The sequence below is a fragment of the Daldinia loculata genome (assembly GCF_022478755.1).
Source record: "Daldinia loculata strain CBS 113971 unplaced genomic scaffold F4817scaffold_59, whole genome shotgun sequence".
Lineage (NCBI taxonomy): Eukaryota > Fungi > Ascomycota > Sordariomycetes > Xylariales > Hypoxylaceae > Daldinia > Daldinia loculata.
This window is the reverse complement of record NW_026054913.1, coordinates 146,545-164,571: the sequence shown is the minus strand read 5'-3', so window position 1 is coordinate 164,571 and position 18,027 is coordinate 146,545. Positions and strand designations below refer to the sequence as shown.

The 18,027-nt window shown below is 48.0% G+C and overlaps 7 protein-coding genes across 7 annotated transcripts; 4 read left to right on the top strand and 3 right to left on the bottom strand.

Moving 5' to 3' along the window:
- Window positions 1-354: 354 nt before the first annotated feature.
- F4817DRAFT_368026 (ATP-dependent DNA ligase) lies at window positions 355-3,974 on the top strand (the record flags this gene model as incomplete). Its single annotated transcript, XM_049307197.1, has 2 exons — window positions 355-455; window positions 532-3,974. The coding sequence occupies 2 exons, from the start codon at window positions 355-357 to the stop codon at window positions 3,419-3,421; spliced, it is 2,991 nt and encodes a 996-aa protein (XP_049155609.1). The 3' UTR covers window positions 3,422-3,974.
- F4817DRAFT_235966 (uracil phosphoribosyltransferase-domain-containing protein) lies at window positions 3,464-4,116 on the bottom strand. Its single transcript, XM_049298969.1, has 2 exons — window positions 3,985-4,116; window positions 3,464-3,918 (listed from the first exon to the last, which is right to left on the bottom strand). Exons 1-2 carry the CDS (start codon window positions 3,992-3,994, stop codon window positions 3,506-3,508), a joined length of 423 nt encoding a protein of 140 aa, XP_049155608.1. The 5' UTR covers window positions 3,995-4,116; the 3' UTR covers window positions 3,464-3,505.
- A 236-nt stretch (window positions 4,117-4,352) lies between these two features.
- On the top strand, window positions 4,353-6,759 carry F4817DRAFT_361205 (CrcB-like protein-domain-containing protein; the record flags this gene model as incomplete). Its single annotated transcript, XM_049306370.1, has 2 exons — window positions 4,353-4,377; window positions 5,393-6,759. 2 exons carry the CDS (start codon window positions 4,353-4,355, stop codon window positions 6,757-6,759), a joined length of 1,392 nt encoding a protein of 463 aa, XP_049155607.1.
- Window positions 6,760-6,813: 54 nt separating this feature from the next.
- F4817DRAFT_235917 (acyltransferase family-domain-containing protein) lies at window positions 6,814-8,501 on the bottom strand. The gene is made up of 2 exons (XM_049298968.1): window positions 8,434-8,501; window positions 6,814-8,364 (listed from the first exon to the last, which is right to left on the bottom strand). The coding sequence occupies exon 2, from the start codon at window positions 8,297-8,299 to the stop codon at window positions 6,869-6,871; it is 1,431 nt and encodes a 476-aa protein (XP_049155606.1). The 5' UTR covers window positions 8,300-8,364; window positions 8,434-8,501; the 3' UTR covers window positions 6,814-6,868.
- A 2,040-nt stretch (window positions 8,502-10,541) lies between these two features.
- F4817DRAFT_361203 (uncharacterized protein) lies at window positions 10,542-12,329 on the top strand (the record flags this gene model as incomplete). Its single annotated transcript, XM_049306369.1, has 1 exon — window positions 10,542-12,329. The coding sequence occupies one exon, from the start codon at window positions 10,542-10,544 to the stop codon at window positions 12,327-12,329; it is 1,788 nt and encodes a 595-aa protein (XP_049155605.1).
- A 993-nt stretch (window positions 12,330-13,322) lies between these two features.
- Window positions 13,323-15,187, bottom strand: F4817DRAFT_235892 (acid protease). Its single transcript, XM_049298967.1, has 4 exons — window positions 14,928-15,187; window positions 14,625-14,873; window positions 13,893-14,558; window positions 13,323-13,822 (listed from the first exon to the last, which is right to left on the bottom strand). The coding sequence occupies exons 1-4, from the start codon at window positions 15,130-15,132 to the stop codon at window positions 13,458-13,460; spliced, it is 1,485 nt and encodes a 494-aa protein (XP_049155604.1). The 5' UTR covers window positions 15,133-15,187; the 3' UTR covers window positions 13,323-13,457.
- Window positions 15,188-16,765: 1,578 nt separating this feature from the next.
- Window positions 16,766-17,725, top strand: F4817DRAFT_348554 (uncharacterized protein). The gene is made up of 3 exons (XM_049304712.1): window positions 16,766-17,225; window positions 17,380-17,475; window positions 17,551-17,725. Exons 1-3 carry the CDS (start codon window positions 17,143-17,145, stop codon window positions 17,630-17,632), a joined length of 261 nt encoding a protein of 86 aa, XP_049155603.1. The 5' UTR covers window positions 16,766-17,142; the 3' UTR covers window positions 17,633-17,725.
- Window positions 17,726-18,027: the final 302 nt, after the last annotated feature.

Sequence of the window (18,027 nt, the reverse complement as noted above, 5' to 3'; positions counted from 1 at the left end):
GGTTGCAGCCAGGCAACATTAGGTACATCAATTGCACCTTCTAAAGGCAAGTCTTTGAAAAGCATTTTAACTTTTACATGCAATTTGTTCAATTAATTTCCAAATTATGATGGGACATAAAATTGAGAAATGATATTACATTAATTGAAACATTGAATGAAGTGACGTTTATTTTATTTTATACCTGCCTACAATTATATTCCAGATGCTACGTACTTCGTTCAAGCATCTTCCTTCTCAACTACGAAGTACCTTACATACCCAACAAATATAACAAATTCGCAATTAGACGGCTATCACTCAAGTTAAATTCGTTGATCAATTTGTCCACTTAGATTCGAGAAGTCAAGGAAAATGAGCCAGCGGCGTCGAAAGATACGGGATGCGGGCGCCGAGGATGAGGAGCGCCGTCAATATGAGACGGGAGGGCAAACGCTCCAAGAGCTAGACGCAAAGTAAGTCATCGGGGATCAGCTTCTAATATCTTTCTTTCTTAGGCATCTAAGGTATATAAACTGACTTACTTTCGAGATATCCAAACCGACCAAAGAATCACTCGAGAACACTATTCTTTTCAGACTTGTATAAGGATCTCTTCAACCCTCTGAGTGACAATAAACCGCAAGCCGGCCCTAAACTTGCACGCACCAGAGCGGCAACTCAGAAGCATAACAAGCTCTCTCCGCACGAGCAAAAACGCAACATCATTGAACGTTTCATATCAAGATGGCGCACCGAGGTGGGAAATGACATCTACCCTGCTATGCGCTTGATCCTATCCAATTCGGACCGGGACAGAGGGATGTACGGGCTCAAGGAGGGAAATATCAGCAGGCTACTCGTAAAGTTGATGAGAATTGATAGGAATTCCGAAGATGGCTATGATCTTCTACACTGGAAGATGCCAAGCAAGTCAACAGCCGGCCGGGCCGCAGGTGACTTCACTGGGAGATGTTTCGACGTGTTATCGAAAAGGCCTATGCGTATAGAGCCTGGAGATATGCGTATTGCTGAAGTTAATGAGATGTTAGACAAGCTGGCGGCCGCGTCCGGTGAGAGCGAGCAGCTACCGATATTCGAAATCTTCTATCAACGCATGAATCCGGAAGAATTGAAATGGCTCATACGTATTATCTTAAAGCAGATGAGGGTGGGAGCTACGGAAAGGACCTTCATGGATTTATGGCATCCTGATGCTCAGGATCTATTCAGTGTATCGTCAAGTCTCCGCCAAGTTTGCTGGGATCTCTATGACCCTAAATTCCGTCTTACGGATGGTCAAACAAGTGTCACATTGATGCAGTGCTTCCAGCCTATGCTCTGTCACTATCAGATGTCCACCTCTTTTCAGAAGATGGTTGACAAACTCAACTCAATAAATAGGGTAGAAGGCGATGATGAGTTCTGGATTGAAGAGAAGTTGGATGGCGAGCGGATGCAGCTACATATGGAAGAAGACGACGATGTCCCCGGCGGCAAGAGATTTAAGTTCTGGTCCAGGAAGGCCAAAGACTACACCTACCTCTACGGCGAGGGCTTTAAAGATGGTAATTCTTCATTGACCCGCCACCTCAAGGACGCCTTTGCTCCTGGCGTACGCAATATCATCTTGGATGGTGAGATGATAGTATGGGATCCAGAGCTTGACAAAGTGCTGAAATTTGGCACTTTGAAGACGGCAGCTATCGCGGAACAGCGAAATCCCCATAAAGACAACGCACCTCGACCAGTACTTCGCGTCTTTGATATTCTTTACCTAAATGGCCAACCGTTAACACAATACACCCTACGAGACCGGCGGAACGCGCTTGAAAAAGCTGTCCCGGGAGTACCATATCGGCTAGAAGTCCACAAATATGACAAGGCCAACTCGGCGGACACGATAGAGCCAATGCTACGAAAAATCGTCTCGGATGCCTCTGAGGGGTTAGTTATCAAGAACCCGAGGTCAATGTACACTCTCGCTGACCGTAGCGACAATTGGATCAAAGTCAAGCCGGAGTATATGAGCGGTTTCGGTGAGTCAGTAGAAGTTATTATCATTGGGGGGTACTACGGATCTGGCCATCGTGGTGGCGTATTAGGCTCGTTTCTCTGCGGACTTCGTGCTTCAGAAAATGACATCAAAGCTGGAGCGAAGTCAGAAACATGCTACAGCTTCGTGAAAGTTGGTGGTGGTTTCAGTGCAGAAGATCTCGCCGAAATTCGACATCTCACAGAAGGGAAATGGAAGCCCTGGGACCCAAAGAAGCCACCGAGCGAATATATCCAACTTGCCGGCGGAGATAAATACCAGATTCTTCGGCCCGACGTTTGGATTCGCCCGAGCGAATCACTTGTCATTTCCGTCAAAGCAGCCAGCGCCGGGGAATCAGATCAGTTTGCCAAGGGCATTACGTTACGATTCCCACGGTTCAGGGGCATGCGGCTTGACAGAAGCTGGGATTCGTGCTTAGATTTCCAGGGCTTCTTAGATATGAAGGCACGAGCCGAAAGGGAGAACGAGGAGAAGGCCATGAAAATGGAATCGCACAGGAAACGAGCGGTCAAGCGAATTAAGAGGGAAATTGTCATCGCGGGTCAGGATAGTACCGCTCCGGCTATGTTTGAGGGCCCGAAGACCAAAGTATTCGAAGGCCTAGAATTCTGCGTCTTAACGGATTGCACATCCCCAGTTAAGAAGTCGAAGGCACAGCTTGAGACGCTAATAAAGGAGAATGGCGGTAAGATACAGCAGAGAGCTAATCCGGGAACTAACATGCTCCTTATTGGCGAAAAGAAAGTAGTCAAGGTAGCCAGCCTGATGAAAGCTGGGGACGTAGACATTATCAAACCGAAGTGGGTATTGGATTGCCTTGCACAACGCGACAGGGACTTCCTCCTCCCCTTTGAGACGGGACACATCTTCCACGCCACCGAGGCCACGATGCGCCACGCAGAGGAGAATGTGGATGAATTTGGCGACAGTTACGCCAGAGATCTAAATTTGAAGGACCTGAGACAACTGCTCGAGTCGATGCCAAAGAAGGAAGTCATCGTCGAAGAGCCGTTTAACAAGGAAGAATTCCTCAACCAGCTAGCCGATCACGACCACGACATTAGCGGTTTGAGGAGCTATATATTTAGGGGCGCAAGGATACACGTCACAGCAACAGACGAGGTCTCTTCTATATCGTGTCTCAAGGTGAAGAATTGGGTCAAATATGGAGGAGGGTCGATAATTGACGATCTGGGCGACAGAAGTACAACGCATGTGGTAATAATAAGTGATAGTGAGATTGGTGAGATGGAGCGAGCGGCAGAAGTACGCTCATTCATCAGCACCCGAACCCCTGTTCCCAGGGTAGTCTCGCGACAATGGGTCGAGGATTGCTGGAAGAATCGGACTATATTAGACGAGGAAAGATATGCACCATTATAATGATCAAGATCAAGATGGCCAACATAGGTGACTATTCTAGCTAATATTTATTTTATTCATGCGGATGATGTATCATTGGTATCTTTACTTTCCTATTGTCAAGAACAAGCGATCACCCACATCTCCTACACCCGGCTTTAGCATACCATTCGGTGTGAGCTCAGCGTCGACGCCCGCAACCCATATATCCACAGCCTCAGGCCACTCCTCAGCAGCGCGACGCACACCATCGGCGGCTGCGATGACAGATAGGACAATAATGCGCTTAGCACCCCACTCCTTGAGCGTCTGTATAGCAGCCACACAAGTTCCTCCGGTTGCAATGACGGGGTCTACGATGATAGCTAGACTCGACGCGTTCGTTCCAGGCTCGCCTGCCGAAGTAGAGACATGATGCGGAAGATTGTTATAATATTCGACGGGCTCGAGCGTGCTGGGCTCCCGGTACAAGCCTAGGTGGTGTACGGGAACGGGTTCGGGAAGTAGGGTTTGTACCGCTTGGAGTTATGTATTAGGTTCAAGAGTCGTATGCAAAGACAAGAATAAAGGAGCAAGAGACACACCTTCTACCATACCGAGCCCTGATCTAAGGATAGGGACTATTGATAAGGTTTCCGGCCGTAGGGTCGTGGTAGTGTATTCGTACCCGATAGGAGTCTCGCCCTACGTAGAGAAATGCCGTGTTAACCATATATATTAGGTAGCCTACCACTATGATACAAGGTAGATGAACGAGACGGTTAAATAGGGGGATACCTTTGGCCCATCAACAGGCGTCAATGATGCGGCTAAAGCTTCGCATCCGAGGATCAAGGAGATGTCATTTATTAAAGACTTGACTTCTCGAGACTCTGTACTCTTAGACCGCAGACGACTCAGCTTAGCCACCAAGCACGGGTGCTTAGAGACGTGGACGTTTGAAGGGAGCGACATGACGAATTGCCTAGGGTTACGGCGTAGATATAGATGCTAATGTAGGAGAGAGTAAAAAGTATGTAACTGTCTAGCAAGTAAATAAGTAAGCAAGTAAGCAAGCAAGCTATACCTAACGATAGAGAATGAATGTATGTAGATATGTAGAAGATAAGTTTTGGGCAAGACGGGAAATGGTTTACGTTAGGTTCAGATTCAAAGTTAAGGATCTACAGTACGATGGACAGACCAGACCGCTTGATCCTTCTACGGCTTACTTCAGAGCGGTTTAGCTCGCAAGTACGATGCGAGATGCGGCAAGCGTTTGTTGGCATTTATTGGCATTCATTGGTACCTGGCACCGGAATGATTAGGTAGTGCCTCCCTCACGTAGCTGTTTAGGTAGTAGTTGCTTAGGTACCTCCTATCAAAGAGCTCCTAACGCGGGGAAGAGATGCCTATCAGTTGCCCCGCCATGCTTGATACCTAAGATAAGACTATGTAATCGCCATGTACCCAAGTAACGTTGAGACGCGTTTAGATTCCGGAATAATTTCGGCGATAACCGAAGCCTTGCCGTCCAACACGGTTCTCATATGCCTGATGATCTAACCAAATATCTCTCAAAGAACATTAATGACCGGAAATACATGCCAAGAGGAGAATTAAACCAAGCAGCCGCTTAACGACATAAAATATCATAAATAAATCAAATTTCAACAATCTCGACTATTTCGACTATAAACGTGGAAGACGACTTTAATTTTTAATTTAACTACATTCTTTTCTCAAACGTTGTACCCTAAAATACTATCACGAGACGGGACGGTGAGATGGACGGCGGCCAGTCACATCTTCCATCGCACTCAAACTTCGATCGAGACGATGTGCCCAGCCATATCTCTCAGTCTATTTCTAGTCAGACCTCATCACATAAACCATCTTTGCCAGATTACGACGTGCCAGGGTCGTACATGAACCTCCATGACGCAGACGAAGACGCGGACCGTTTAGATCCAGCTGGGCCGGCCAACTTTAGGGAGCAGGAGCGGCTACAAGCTCGGGTGCAACGGCGTCGTTCATCTACATCGCAATCTAACTACGATATCCCGGATTCTTATGCAAATGTACCCGAGTTAGAGGAGATAGCACCCATCCCAAGCCGGGATGAGCACCGCTTACGTTCTACCCCTTCGCTTGAAGGGGGGAGGACTATTGAGCGTGAATATTCATCTAATCAAGAAGCCCAGCGGAGGAGAGGTGAAGAAGTGGAAACCGAGGAACCAAAGTTAGGATATGTGTCGCGATTACCAACCGAGATCTACACCATCTCGTATCTCATCCTCTTCGCACTATTTGGCACTCTCGCCCGAGTAGGACTCCAAGCCCTAACATTTTACGCCGGGGCTCCTGTGGCTTTTAGCTCCGTATGGCCCAACTTCGCAGGTAGTCTCATCCTAGGCTTTCTAGCTGAAGACCGCATGCTCTTCCGCTTCGAACGGGGCTCTCTGACCTACGAGTTGAAGCTCCTGCGGGCGAAACAAAATGGTGTCGACGAGGAGACAGGCGGATCTGGCTCAGATAGGGTAGCTGTCGACCAAGCTGCTGTAAAGAAAGCCCATATGGCTACCAAGAAAACTATACCGCTTTATATCGGTCTTGCTACTGGGTTTTGCGGCTCCTTCACGTCCTTCTCCTCGTTTATTCGAGATATCTTCCTCGCTCTATCTAATGACCTTCTCGCACCAGACGCAGGATCGATCACTACTCCTCGAAATGGTGGTTACTCATTCATGGCCGTCTGTGCCGTCATCATTACTACTATTTCTTTATCAATATCAGGCCTCTTCATCGGAGCTCAGCTCGCGCTAGCCTTAGAGCCAATCACACCTTCGCTTCCCTTCAACTTCATCCGCAAATTCCTCGACCGATTCGCCGTCTTCCTCGCATGGGGCTGTTGGGTCGGAGCCATCCTCCTCTCTGCGCTCCCGCCAGACAGATTTAGCAACCCCGGCGCAGCAGAAATATGGCGCGGTCGAGTAACCTTTTCCCTGGTGTTCGCGCCGCTGGGGTGTCTCGGACGGTTCTACACCTCTCTCTACCTCAACAGGTATTTCCCTTCGTTCCCTCTCGGCACTTTCTTCGTCAATATATTCGGCACTGCGGTCCTTGGAATGACGTGGGACCTCGCGCACGTTCCCCTGGGCGGCGTCGTCGGCTGCCAGGTGTTGCAAGGCATCGAGGATGGGTTTTGCGGCTGCTTGACCACCGTGTCCACGTGGGTAGCCGAGCTAACGGCCTTGCGGAGACGACATGCGTATGTATATGGAGGTGCTAGTGTTGTGGCTGCGCTGGCTTGTATGATAGCTATTATGGGTGGTCTGAGATGGACAGACGGCTTTAGCACGTTGGCTTGTTTGCATTAAAGGAATGCCTGAAAACGTTAAATCATGTTCTATTTATGCTCGATTGCTTATATATATACTCGGAGACGGCGAACATAAAGAAATTATGTACATCCATTTGCAAATTCCCCTACCTCGCACCCGTTGGCGCAGCACATCTCTTCTCCAGCCATCTTGCAAAATTTGTTGAAGGCACATCGACTCCTCTCCAGAACACATCAGAGCCCCATATCACGATGGGGAAATATAGCAAGGTAGAGATAATAAAGCTTATAGCGTAAGGCCAGAGCCCTTCCTTTCCAATAAATGCCCAGCAGGTGTCAAGCAGCCATTTACCAATTGTTCGGTTGCCAAGCCCGTGAACAAGGTAGAGCGCATAGCTTATCCGTCCAAGATATCGAGCTGGTCGAGTAAGGAATACAGATTGGACAGACGGTAGGAACGCCATCGGACCGACAAGTAGCATGGCACCGATTGCTAACCAAAAGCGACGGCGATATGCACCGAAAGGCCAAACATATTTTGACCAGATATAGCCGGGAGTTTGGGTGTTGTGGTCTCGAGGATAGCCGCAAAGGAAAAGACCAAGTATCATAGTCAGTATAAGGAGTCCATTTACTAACTTTCGCGCTGATGGATTCTTAGGCTTCCTCAGTAGCACTTCAATTTCTGCTAGAGACATGCCTGAGATGAACAGAGCGAGATCCCAGCGCTTATGGCCGAAGCAATGGACCATCAGCAGGCCTTCGACAATAAGTCGAACAGCAGTCCGAGTCTTTGCAAGCCCGACGATGAGTAGAAAGACGACCATCGAGCCCCGGAACTCGACAGCAATAGACCATAGTTGAGGATTATAGAACCCAGAGAAGTCAGGCGTCCACTCCCACGGGTTCGACTCCATGTCGAGGTATTCGATATACGACGTTAGGCCATGCTCGAACGGTTTCCCATCCACCTTCTTAGGAATATCTATCATACCGAGGTAGGCGCAGATGAAGGCCATCGTGCTAGACACGAAGGCTGGGAGGAATAGGCGAATGGCCCGGCGAAAGGTAAGTGAGGTCAGCCCGGAGAATAACTCGGTATATTCTTGGCGGTGCATCCGTTGGATGAATCGGTGAGAAAGCACAAAACCGGAGACGACGAAAAATACCGATACCATAGCGGCGCCAGAGTAGATGATCCGAACGAACGGCAACAACCAAAACGACGTATTATTTTTGTATCCCCATCCCGAGTTAATAGACGGGTATGGAACGTGAGTCCAGTGAAGAATAAAAACGATCAGAGAAGCGACGCCGCGAATGCCATCAAGATATTCGGTCGAGTACGGCTTTCTCGACGTCGCATTTGACTTCTCTGATTCTTCGGCTGACGATCGCTTTGCTAGAAAACTTGGCCTCATAAAGGCGAGGCATTGCCAAACGGCTAGCCGGAAGGAAATCGGACGAAGACTCTTTCTCCATGTAGATGACCACCTCGTGCGATCCGCTTCCTCTAACGGCATTTGAGGGAGAAGGGCCTCTTCATCCTCTCTAGTTGAGTGCCCGGGGAGATGCATGGTTGACGTTACTCAACCGACAATGCACTTCCTGCCAACCTATGAATTTCAATATGGCAACGAAGCTGAAGGTATCACCGTCCCTCCTTTTAGCGAATTCACTTCGATAGGCTACTTGCGTAAGGTATACTAACTAGTTGTATAAGCCAAGAATCTGCCACGAGATGACCTGGTCCACCACGTCCACCACGTCCGGGGCTATTTGACGAGACTATTGAGAGGAGTAACAAGGTAAGTAAGATTGCAATATCACTACCTATACTGACGCATTACCGTAGTGGATTCTTCGGCACGCGTCTGATAGTTGGGATATTAAGAACAACTCATAAGAACAACTCAAAACACATTCAATAAAATCGTTGGAAAACTAAGATTTAGGAGTAAGAAGAGATACGGTCTATCCGAAGGAATCGAATGCCAGATCCCGCATCCTTCCGCCGTTGGACCATGTTGAAGGAAACGTCGCACAGGGTTCGGACCAGAGGCTAGGTAGTAGGTACAAGATAGGGGACCATTTCTCGACACCATCAAAATCATCAAAATGACGAGCCGCTGAACTGGTAAGAAGCCAAGTCGATCTCTAAGGATTAAGATTCTGCCAAGACAGAAAGCCTCCAATAGCGAGCAACACAAGTGCCGGATCAGCAAGTCGAGCCTCTGAAAAGGCTTAGCATCGCATGTCGCCAAGAGTTTCTGCAATGCACGCCAAGATATTTGCCCTGTCGCAACGTTGAAGTTGGTGAGCTTGGTGAGTTTGGTGAGTTTTTTTATTCTTTGATATTCCAACCCTCGTCTTTCACCTATTCGGAGCTGATCACTTCTATAATAAACCTAGCCTCCGGTCGTAGACTTGCATTCGACCAACAAATAATCTCCATCGCGATACATAATAGCCCCATTTGGAAGGTCTTTCAAAGGGGGTATCGCCGCACGCGACTTCAAACAAACGAGGTCTCGTGTGGCACGTGTGCACTTCCTTAGAAGAGAAGGAGATGAATGAGGCCCTTGACATCACATCAGAATGTCGAGCTTACATAGTAAGTGAAGTTCAGGGCTAGATTCAGAAGCAACTCGCGGTAGGTCGTGCTAAGTGACGCAGAATCGTTATGGGCGTCACTACATACATAGTACTAGCATCTCGCGTGTCTCCTAGGTTAGATGCTGTGACTACTGTGTATGTATGTGCATGTATGTGTATGTATAGACTGATTACGGCAATTGTACGCTCGAGCTTGTGACTGACGAGCTCAGCTTTACATAGGTAGTAGACCCTCAAGAACCCGACCTAGTCACTACCGTGGATCCCATGTGGTCCCCCCTTATCGTTACTCTCGTGACGTGGGGGGAATCGCTTCTCAGCCTATTAGCTTGGCAATTCTGGAAACCTGGACTGGAAGGCAGTTTTCTATATCCCAGAAGTTGAGATCTTCGTTATGTATCTCGGCCCCTCTCCGATACCGTGGACCTTGCAAGTTAGTTGCTTAGAGTAGGAAATATGTCGTGTGCTGCCGATCCGTTTCCTATACAGTTCACTCCTTGCACTTCTTACCTGCTTATGAGAGTTCTTCCCTCATCTATCTCACCGAGAGACGCGACCATCGTGAGACCATATCCTCCGAGCTGATAACGAGCATGACTTTTTAACGTCGAGATAGGCTTTCCCAAGGTGACGCCCCCTGTAGTTACCGAGACGGGGGCATGTGAGAAACAGCACGCAATTCACGATCGTTACGTTAGGACAAACTCATGTGATTCCACTCTTTTGTTTCTGCAACTACATACGAGTCAGGGAGTTTCTCCGAGGGACGTTCCAGATACTCGAAAGGGAAAGTTCTACTATTTGTCGGGATTCGGGCACGCTTAGCAGTGAATATTAGCGGGGGTTAAGACTACAAAGCAGAAGGGAAAGCAATAACATCTCAGGATGGTTTGGGCTGGCGCGGTCTTGTCTATCCCCAGCCGGAGCCAAAGTCCTATCGACTACTCCAAAACCATGTTGTCGCCAAGAATACTACCGCGACTTTTCATAAATGTCCCGAATTCTCCTATAGAACAGGGTACATTCACATCACGGCGCATGCGGAGGATAATATCTTTGGCTTGCTTCCTGGGGTTAATATGGGCGGTGGTAGATAAGTGGAAGACGGTTCACTCGGAAGGACAGAACTATACTGCCTTCCGGTTGATGCGACATGCTACCCTAGATAGCAAAGCGTCGCAATGGGTTGGCGGTGGCGCTGTCATGACATCTCAAGACAATACAGAGAGCACAACATCCATATCTCCACCGGCGAAAGAGGAGCACGCTCTTCATCATGTGCTGCCCGACGTTATCCGTATATCGTTTGAAGAAGCTGTCCGGGATGTTACCTTAGATGGTTGGGAAGATGAATGGCTTTCGGCTGGGCATTTCGACGCTGATAAGCATGGCCCACTGGACGAGCCGAAGATCGATTTCGTCTATAACTGGGTTAACGGGTCCGACGAGGCCTTCAAGAATATTCGGCATAGCTACGAGCTAGAATCGCCCCTTAACGACCGAGACGGAAAGTGGATATCGCAACACAGCATCAACCGATATCGCGACTGGGATGAGTTGAGATACTCTCTCCGTAGCCTCGACGTCTATGCCAAGGGGTTCATTAACAAAATCCAGCTTCTCGTCAACTCGGTCGGTGGGTCATATCAAAAGGACGGCACAAAGATGCGTCCTCAGAGACCGACTTGGCTTAGAGACGACGATGAGACGAGCCAGCACGTACAGGTTCTTAGTCACGAGTCCTTCTTCCGCGAGACGGAGAAGGAATGTCTTCCCACCTTTAACTCGCTCTCGATCGAATCCCAAATTTACATGACTCCATCCTCGACCGACCAGCTTTTTGCGTTATCCGACGACATGTTCCTAGGGATGCCTCATGCCGCCTCCGACTTCTACTCGCCTCTGTTTGGCCCGACTATGGGCTTCAAAAGCGATCATTATAACGTCAAGCACCTCGGAGGTAAAGGTCAGATACCATCATTCGGCGAGAAACCGTTCGTCTATTATACTTCGTACCTCCTCAACCATCGATTTGGTGAACGTAACCGTCACGTTCAGGCCCATTTCGGACATTCCGTTTCGAGAAGGGTGATGAAGGAGGCCATGGCCTCTTTTCCTCAGCCATCGGCAAGGGGTGCATGCGAGCGGTTTCGTGGCGAGTCACGATTCCAAATATACCCTTGGTATGCCAGCTTCCACTATACCATCGAGAGGTTCAGGGAAGCTTTACTCTGGTCCTTTATTATTTCTCGTTCGGACAAGAACTCGGACGGATACCTCGATTGGACGGAACGCCAGCGTATACTGGAGGTTGTTGAACCGGGATGGCGTCAGCTATCTACTAACGACGCATCCAAGCCTGCAGCGCAAAGCCCAATAAGGGAGCGGATGTACTACAAGCTCCCACAGATCCTCCAGAAGGCAGGGCTTCAGCCACCTCAGGCAAACGTAAACGTATTGTGGACGTCTCTTGACGGACCCGAGACGATTCGGAATGTTAAATGCGACGATTTCAGTCTCGACAAGTGTTTTGGGGACTCGTTCGCGTCATCGCTCTCAGATTCGACCTCGCCAAACCCTGACTTTACGGCGTCCAACATCTTCTCACGCCTCTCGTACCAGCGACCACAATGCGGCGACTGCCTGATCAAGTTTTTACTAGCTTCGCAGCCGCGAGGTCTAGAACCATTACTGCCTCCCAAGGCTACAAAGCCGCACGAGCGCGAGATAATCATCAAGGCGCTCAAGAAGTACCAGCATACTATCATCGACACGGACGCGATGAAGTTCGTCATGGTGAAAGATGCGGAGCAGGCAGAAACGGAATTGCTAGAGCGCAACATTCGCAGAGGCAAGGAGTACAGTCAATGGTGTCTCAACGACGACGTTATGACCGAGAGCGAGGAGCAGGTCGGCCGCGTCCGAGACGTCATAGCACAGGTCTTCGAGGACTTGTGGCCCCTCAAGGGACGCTGGGAAAAGGGAAACTAAGAAGCTGAAGAGCTCATAGTTTTTTTTTTTTTTTTTTTACATATGATGATACTAACATACGCTGGCGTGATTTCTGGTTTATTTCTGTATTTTATTATTGAAAAGATACCACATATTTTTTTGCACTGATGTACGTCTATAATATATCCCCCATGAACAATCTACGCCATTTAATACGGCCAATTTAACCACCATTGCCATCTTCAACTGCGTTAACCCGTCAAGTTGATCTCCTGCAAATTATCCACGCAGAAAGAGATGAGAAAATTCGTGGAACTTGGACGGACTCGGGGCTAAAGTAGAAGACCGCTTTTTTTCATCAGAGCAAGTATGTATACGTGTAACGTACATAGGTAAGTATTCGAGAAGATAGGTATCCATGTCCTTGTCAGGGGCGACGCGTAGAGTAACACGGCACGACATAGGTACGACACGATGTAGCGTAACGTGACGGCGTCTGACGGCGTTGGATCGAGATTCGTCACCGCGGTGAGAGGGCCGAGGTGACGTCGGTAGAAATGTAAAAGCCGAAGTTAAGTTGAAGCGAGATTGTTATGTAGGAGCTTGGTTGGAAGTAGCAATAGGAATAGACAGGTATTTAGAGAGTATAGACTTAGTCTAAGGTCTTGTATTGTCGTTAGAAGTTATTAAAGACATCTATTAGCCCGAGACTGTCTCTACACCAAAATACATCAGCAAGTATCCGTGATAGATGGAGATTACCTCGGTATTCTTTTCACTTATTCCATGTCAACTATCCGTCTGCTGTTAGAGCAGATGAGACATTTGGCGGATGAAGTGAGTTTTGCCGAATAATGTTTCGCATAGATGCAGCCTTTCCGGGCTATATGACTCAAGTTAAGGAAAGGGGTTGTAGAAATGAATAGTCCAATATTGGATTCATTATACATTGTTACAAATATAGATGTATCCAAGGGTTCACAACACCCTATAGACGGCGAGGATCAACTAATAACACGAAGAACAAATCAATAGTACAACACGTTAGTAGTCTGATTGCTGGTATATACTCAGATTAAAGTATGTTCTATACGCTCTATATCCCGCTCAAATACGCTCAAATGCTAAATTTTCGAAAGCAATGCCATCGTTACTCGACAACTAATCTCATAGGGCCATGGCTGCCCAGAATCCAACCGCAACTAACCCCAGACACCATTCAACTCGACTGCGGGAACTTGACGAATCTGTTGTTGTTGTTGCCGAATCGCCCACCTGTGCTGTCGTGCTTGCGCCAGGAGAATTGAGTCCGGACGGGGTAGTGCTGCCGCTCGTTTTCGACGGGGCCGAGGAAGAAGCGGATGGCGATGAAGACGAAGATGAGGATGAGGAGGATGAAGTTTTGGAAGCTGGCAAGTCGCAGTCGCCTTTAATAGTGGACATATCCGTCTCCTTCGTGATCTCTACCTCGTTCGTGCCACAGTTGACGTATTGAGCTAGGTGAATGGCGTTATTTGTCTGATCGAAAACGGCTAGGGAAAACTGTCAGTCTTTTACCTACTAATACAGGACGACCGCTCTTCATATTGTTATACAACTCACCATAAGCAGAGCGGAGCATGGTGTCGCCGAGGAGAATGAAGTCGTCGCTCGCCATGATACCCAGGTAACACTGCGTGTAGAAGGAGTTCTGGACCTCTCTGACGACCTCGTTATAGGGCACCTTTATCGTAACACCATCAAAGGCGAAGTTCAGGGTACCCGGCAGGTCGTTGAGAGAGCAGTCAACGGGATAGAGGCCGTTGGCATCCGTAGCCTCGGCGCCGAAGTCTGCCGCGATGCTGTTTGCCAGCTCCGTCGGCAGGAGAGTGAGAGTGGCACCGCTGTCTAGGAAAACAGCCATGTTGTTGCTCACGTATTCCTTCTTCGCGCCGCTCGGGGGCGTCAGGCTTAGGGAGGTCATGTTGACCCAGTACCTCGGCACTTTGTCCGGGGATTCTTCCGCGGGGATGATGGGCAAGGTCTGTAGAGTACCCGTAAACTTGCCCGTGTCTAACCCGCCGAAGATGATGACTCCTTCTTGCTCCTCTTTGCCGCCGAGAGCTAGACTGAACGCCTTGGTATCTGTTACCCCTTGGTCCGCTAACTCGTCTACGAAATTCTTGTAACTCGTGGTGACGTTTATTCCGTGACCTATTCCTAGGATGCCAGCAAACTCGTCATCAGTCTCCGTGGCAACTCCGAACTGGATCCCTTTCAGTTTCGCATCTAGTCCAAAATCAGTTTTACGGGTCTCATTATGATATACATTCTGTACTTGAACGAGCAACTCACCCGTGCCTGTGAGGCCAATGTCATCTGAGAAGTATTGGATCTTAGCAGCGCCGATGCCATACCGCAGCGTCTTCGTGCCGGCTAGCTGAGTTGCGGTAGACGAAGACGACGAGTCATAATGGCCTACTGCCTGGCAAAATCTAACATCTGCAGAGCCCGAAAGATCGGAACAATCGGGATTTACCCAGAGCTCGAACGAGCCGGTATCTAGTTGGACATAGACCTGCTGCGGCGGCGTGCCGATGTCCACTTTGATAATTTAGCAGGAGAAACAGCACGCAAGGCGAACGAGGGGTTACAAACATGAGGCGTAGTATGCTACATCTGATCTGTTGGCTAGGGGTACGGTAGTTATAGCCCGCTTATCCCCGAAGTCAGCGAATACATCTTTATTCGTAGAATGTATAACAGGTAGCTTGACATAACGGCTACTGCGGCGTTCAATAGTAGATGATTGGCAATAAGCTCCTATAATTAAGTCAAGGAGGAGGAAGAGCCGGGCTGCCATCTCTAGCACAATCAGATATTACACGCGAGTTCTCAGCATGAAATGACCACAGCTTCAAAAAGCACGAAAGAGATCTGGCGAGGGTTTTCTAAACTTCGCCTTTTGAACTTGTCAAACCCCGACTGGTCGTTGGCTCGGCAGTTTACCTGTCAACCTGCGCCTGAGCCTGAGCCTGTATCTGTTCCGCTTATATGTATGAGTAGAACAGGCGAACGAGCAAACGAGCGAATCCTTCGAGGGTATCCGAATAAGGCAAAGAACGGCAGCACAGAAATAATAACGAGCGCGAAACCAGTCGGCGGACCCGGGGAAATCGTTATTAATAAAGAAAATACGGGAAAATGCAAAGAGAAAAGCTACCAAGAGCCGACCGGTCGGACACCAAGACTGAGGAGGAAAGGAATGGGAATGGGAATGGGAATGCAATGCCGTAATGAACGAACGTAAAAAAAAAAAAAAAACCGATGGACAAGAACTTAACAAGCAGACCAAGAAAATGAGATGAAGGTCACAAGAAACGACGGCGAAGTTCAATTGGAGAATATCGCCAGCACTGAAGACCCCCGGCGTGCTTGGAAGGGTAAGCTGTCTAGTGCCGAGATCCTCAAATAGCATAGCGCAGGGGCTACGGCGTGGGTGTTTGCGGCTCTGGGCTCTGGGTAATGGCCAATAGCTGAGGCCGAACCACTTGGCCATGTTGGAGCTGTGTCTGTTTTATTAGCAGGGGGCGTTTCAGCGCTCTTATTCAACTACCTATCTCCTCCTATGTTAGGTAGGTAATCCTGAAGGGATCGTCCTTGGTGTAGGGCTGAGGTGAAGGTGTTATTTATTTATTCGTAGAACATTGCGAATCAAGCCTCGATTCGTATGTATGTATGTACGAAGAGACGCGTTTGGTGGCGTGTGCTCAAAGTCTAACGAGTTCATCGGTGATCGACGACAACGGCGATATACTATATGTACCCGTATAACCAAAGGCTGTTATTAGACTAAAGCCCCGGGTTTCGTCTATGCATGAAATCAAATAGAAACTCTACGCTGTCTCAGTACATTGTAAGCTAATGTAAAAGCCAAGGGGGTGGCATGAGCCATAAGGAGTCGCCAAGGGGTTTAATACGGTAATTTTTATCCATTTTACGTTAGTCCGACTGCTCTTTCTCTGTAACCCTTCCCCTTTAAAATATATCCTATTCTCAAAATGCTCTTCAGGACGAACGAATAAGTTGATGATTTCAATGTAAAGATAGAAAAGTGTTTAACTCGATCGTTTCTCCTTATTATAAACTATTATTTTTGTGTTTTCATATCATATATAGGTATAAATATTGTCCGCCGACTTATCCAGGTCTACCGTAATGCCAATGCTTGACCTGTCACACGTGTTCGACGCCGTGGCTTGGCCCGTTTGTCTCAGCAATATTCACCTTGTCTCAGACAGGCCAGCCAACCGCTTCCTAGGTACCTACGCTGCGAATCGCTGCCGAACACGCGCGTTACGCAAAGCCACCGATACGGTCCCCCACTACATCTCCTTCCCGAACGCGGCCTTGCAAGTCTCCCGATTCATTGTTCATTGGTCAGTAAGACTCTTGCTCTCCTTCGGTGCGCGGACTGCAGACGATAGTAATGTAGACCGGGCCGAAGCTTATGGCTGGTTGTACCGTTGCATCCCGCATCTTAGCTGCTAACGTTATCTATGTACTGCTGTCGCCCGTAGGTATATTCCTTATGAATATATAAGATGTCAAACGTAAGTAGTATTTGCGGGATTGTTCCACTTATAAGTTATAACATCACTGCTATAAGTTCAATTTAGATTTCTACACATAGTTGCTTGTCTAACCACTTATTATGAGTGGCTGCCAGAGAAGTCGACAAAGCCTCCTTCTATTACTTGAGGCCAAAGAACGACGTAGAATAGAGGGGTCTCTGGTGTCGGCACTGCCTACTAGCTTGACATACACTACTTCGCGTTAGCAATCCCATCAGAGGCCGAAACTGCAAATTACTATGAAGTGCTCACGCAACCGACGGATAGTCTCATTATCTTTACCTTTAATGATATCATTTCTTTCCAACGGCACTCCATCTAGGTTAGCCCCCGAATTTCTTTATATATCTTATCGATCCCTCTTTCTCATATTCTCTACGTCTTAAGGAGGAAGATTACTAAAGTAGACTTGCCACTCCCCTCTAATTACCATCTACTACTTCAGTCCGTATAGCCTTGCTGAATTGCGTAAGAAGCACATATTTATCTGCCTACCTAGTAATGCAGCAGTGTTGTATCCTGAACGGCATCTCAGCTTCTTACTCAACCTGGTTGGTTGGGACTACTCTTAGGTGAGCGCGTATATACTGCTGCCTTCTAGGCTTATGGTATTAGATTATGGCGTTATAGATAACTTACCTAGGTAGGTATTACCTAGGTATGTATGGTGGCGTGGTACTATATCGGCAGGCTTCGAGAAGTCTAAGAGCAAAGCTCAGGGGTATCTAGCTTATAATGCTTATAGCCGTATATATAGACCGGGATGTACGGCTTAATTGCACAATATGCGATAGTGAGCGTTCTTCAACAACGTTTGAGCACTGCATTCCTTTTTTTTTTTTTTTTTTTTAATATTATGTAGTACAATATCTTACCTCGTATTGCGATCAGTGCTAAAGACGATAGTTCTTACAGAATATTGGGAGCAGATAGGCCAATTATCACACATGCTGCTCAACTTCGTATCTGTTAGCCAGCATCTGTTAGCCAGATCTGCTGAATCGAGTAAAGCTCCGGCGTTGGGGAATGCACCCTGATATCCGCTAACACCTAACACGTTCACTTATTCTGCCACTCTGCCACTCTGCCCTGCTAGTATCTCCGCGCATTTTAGGTACGTCTAT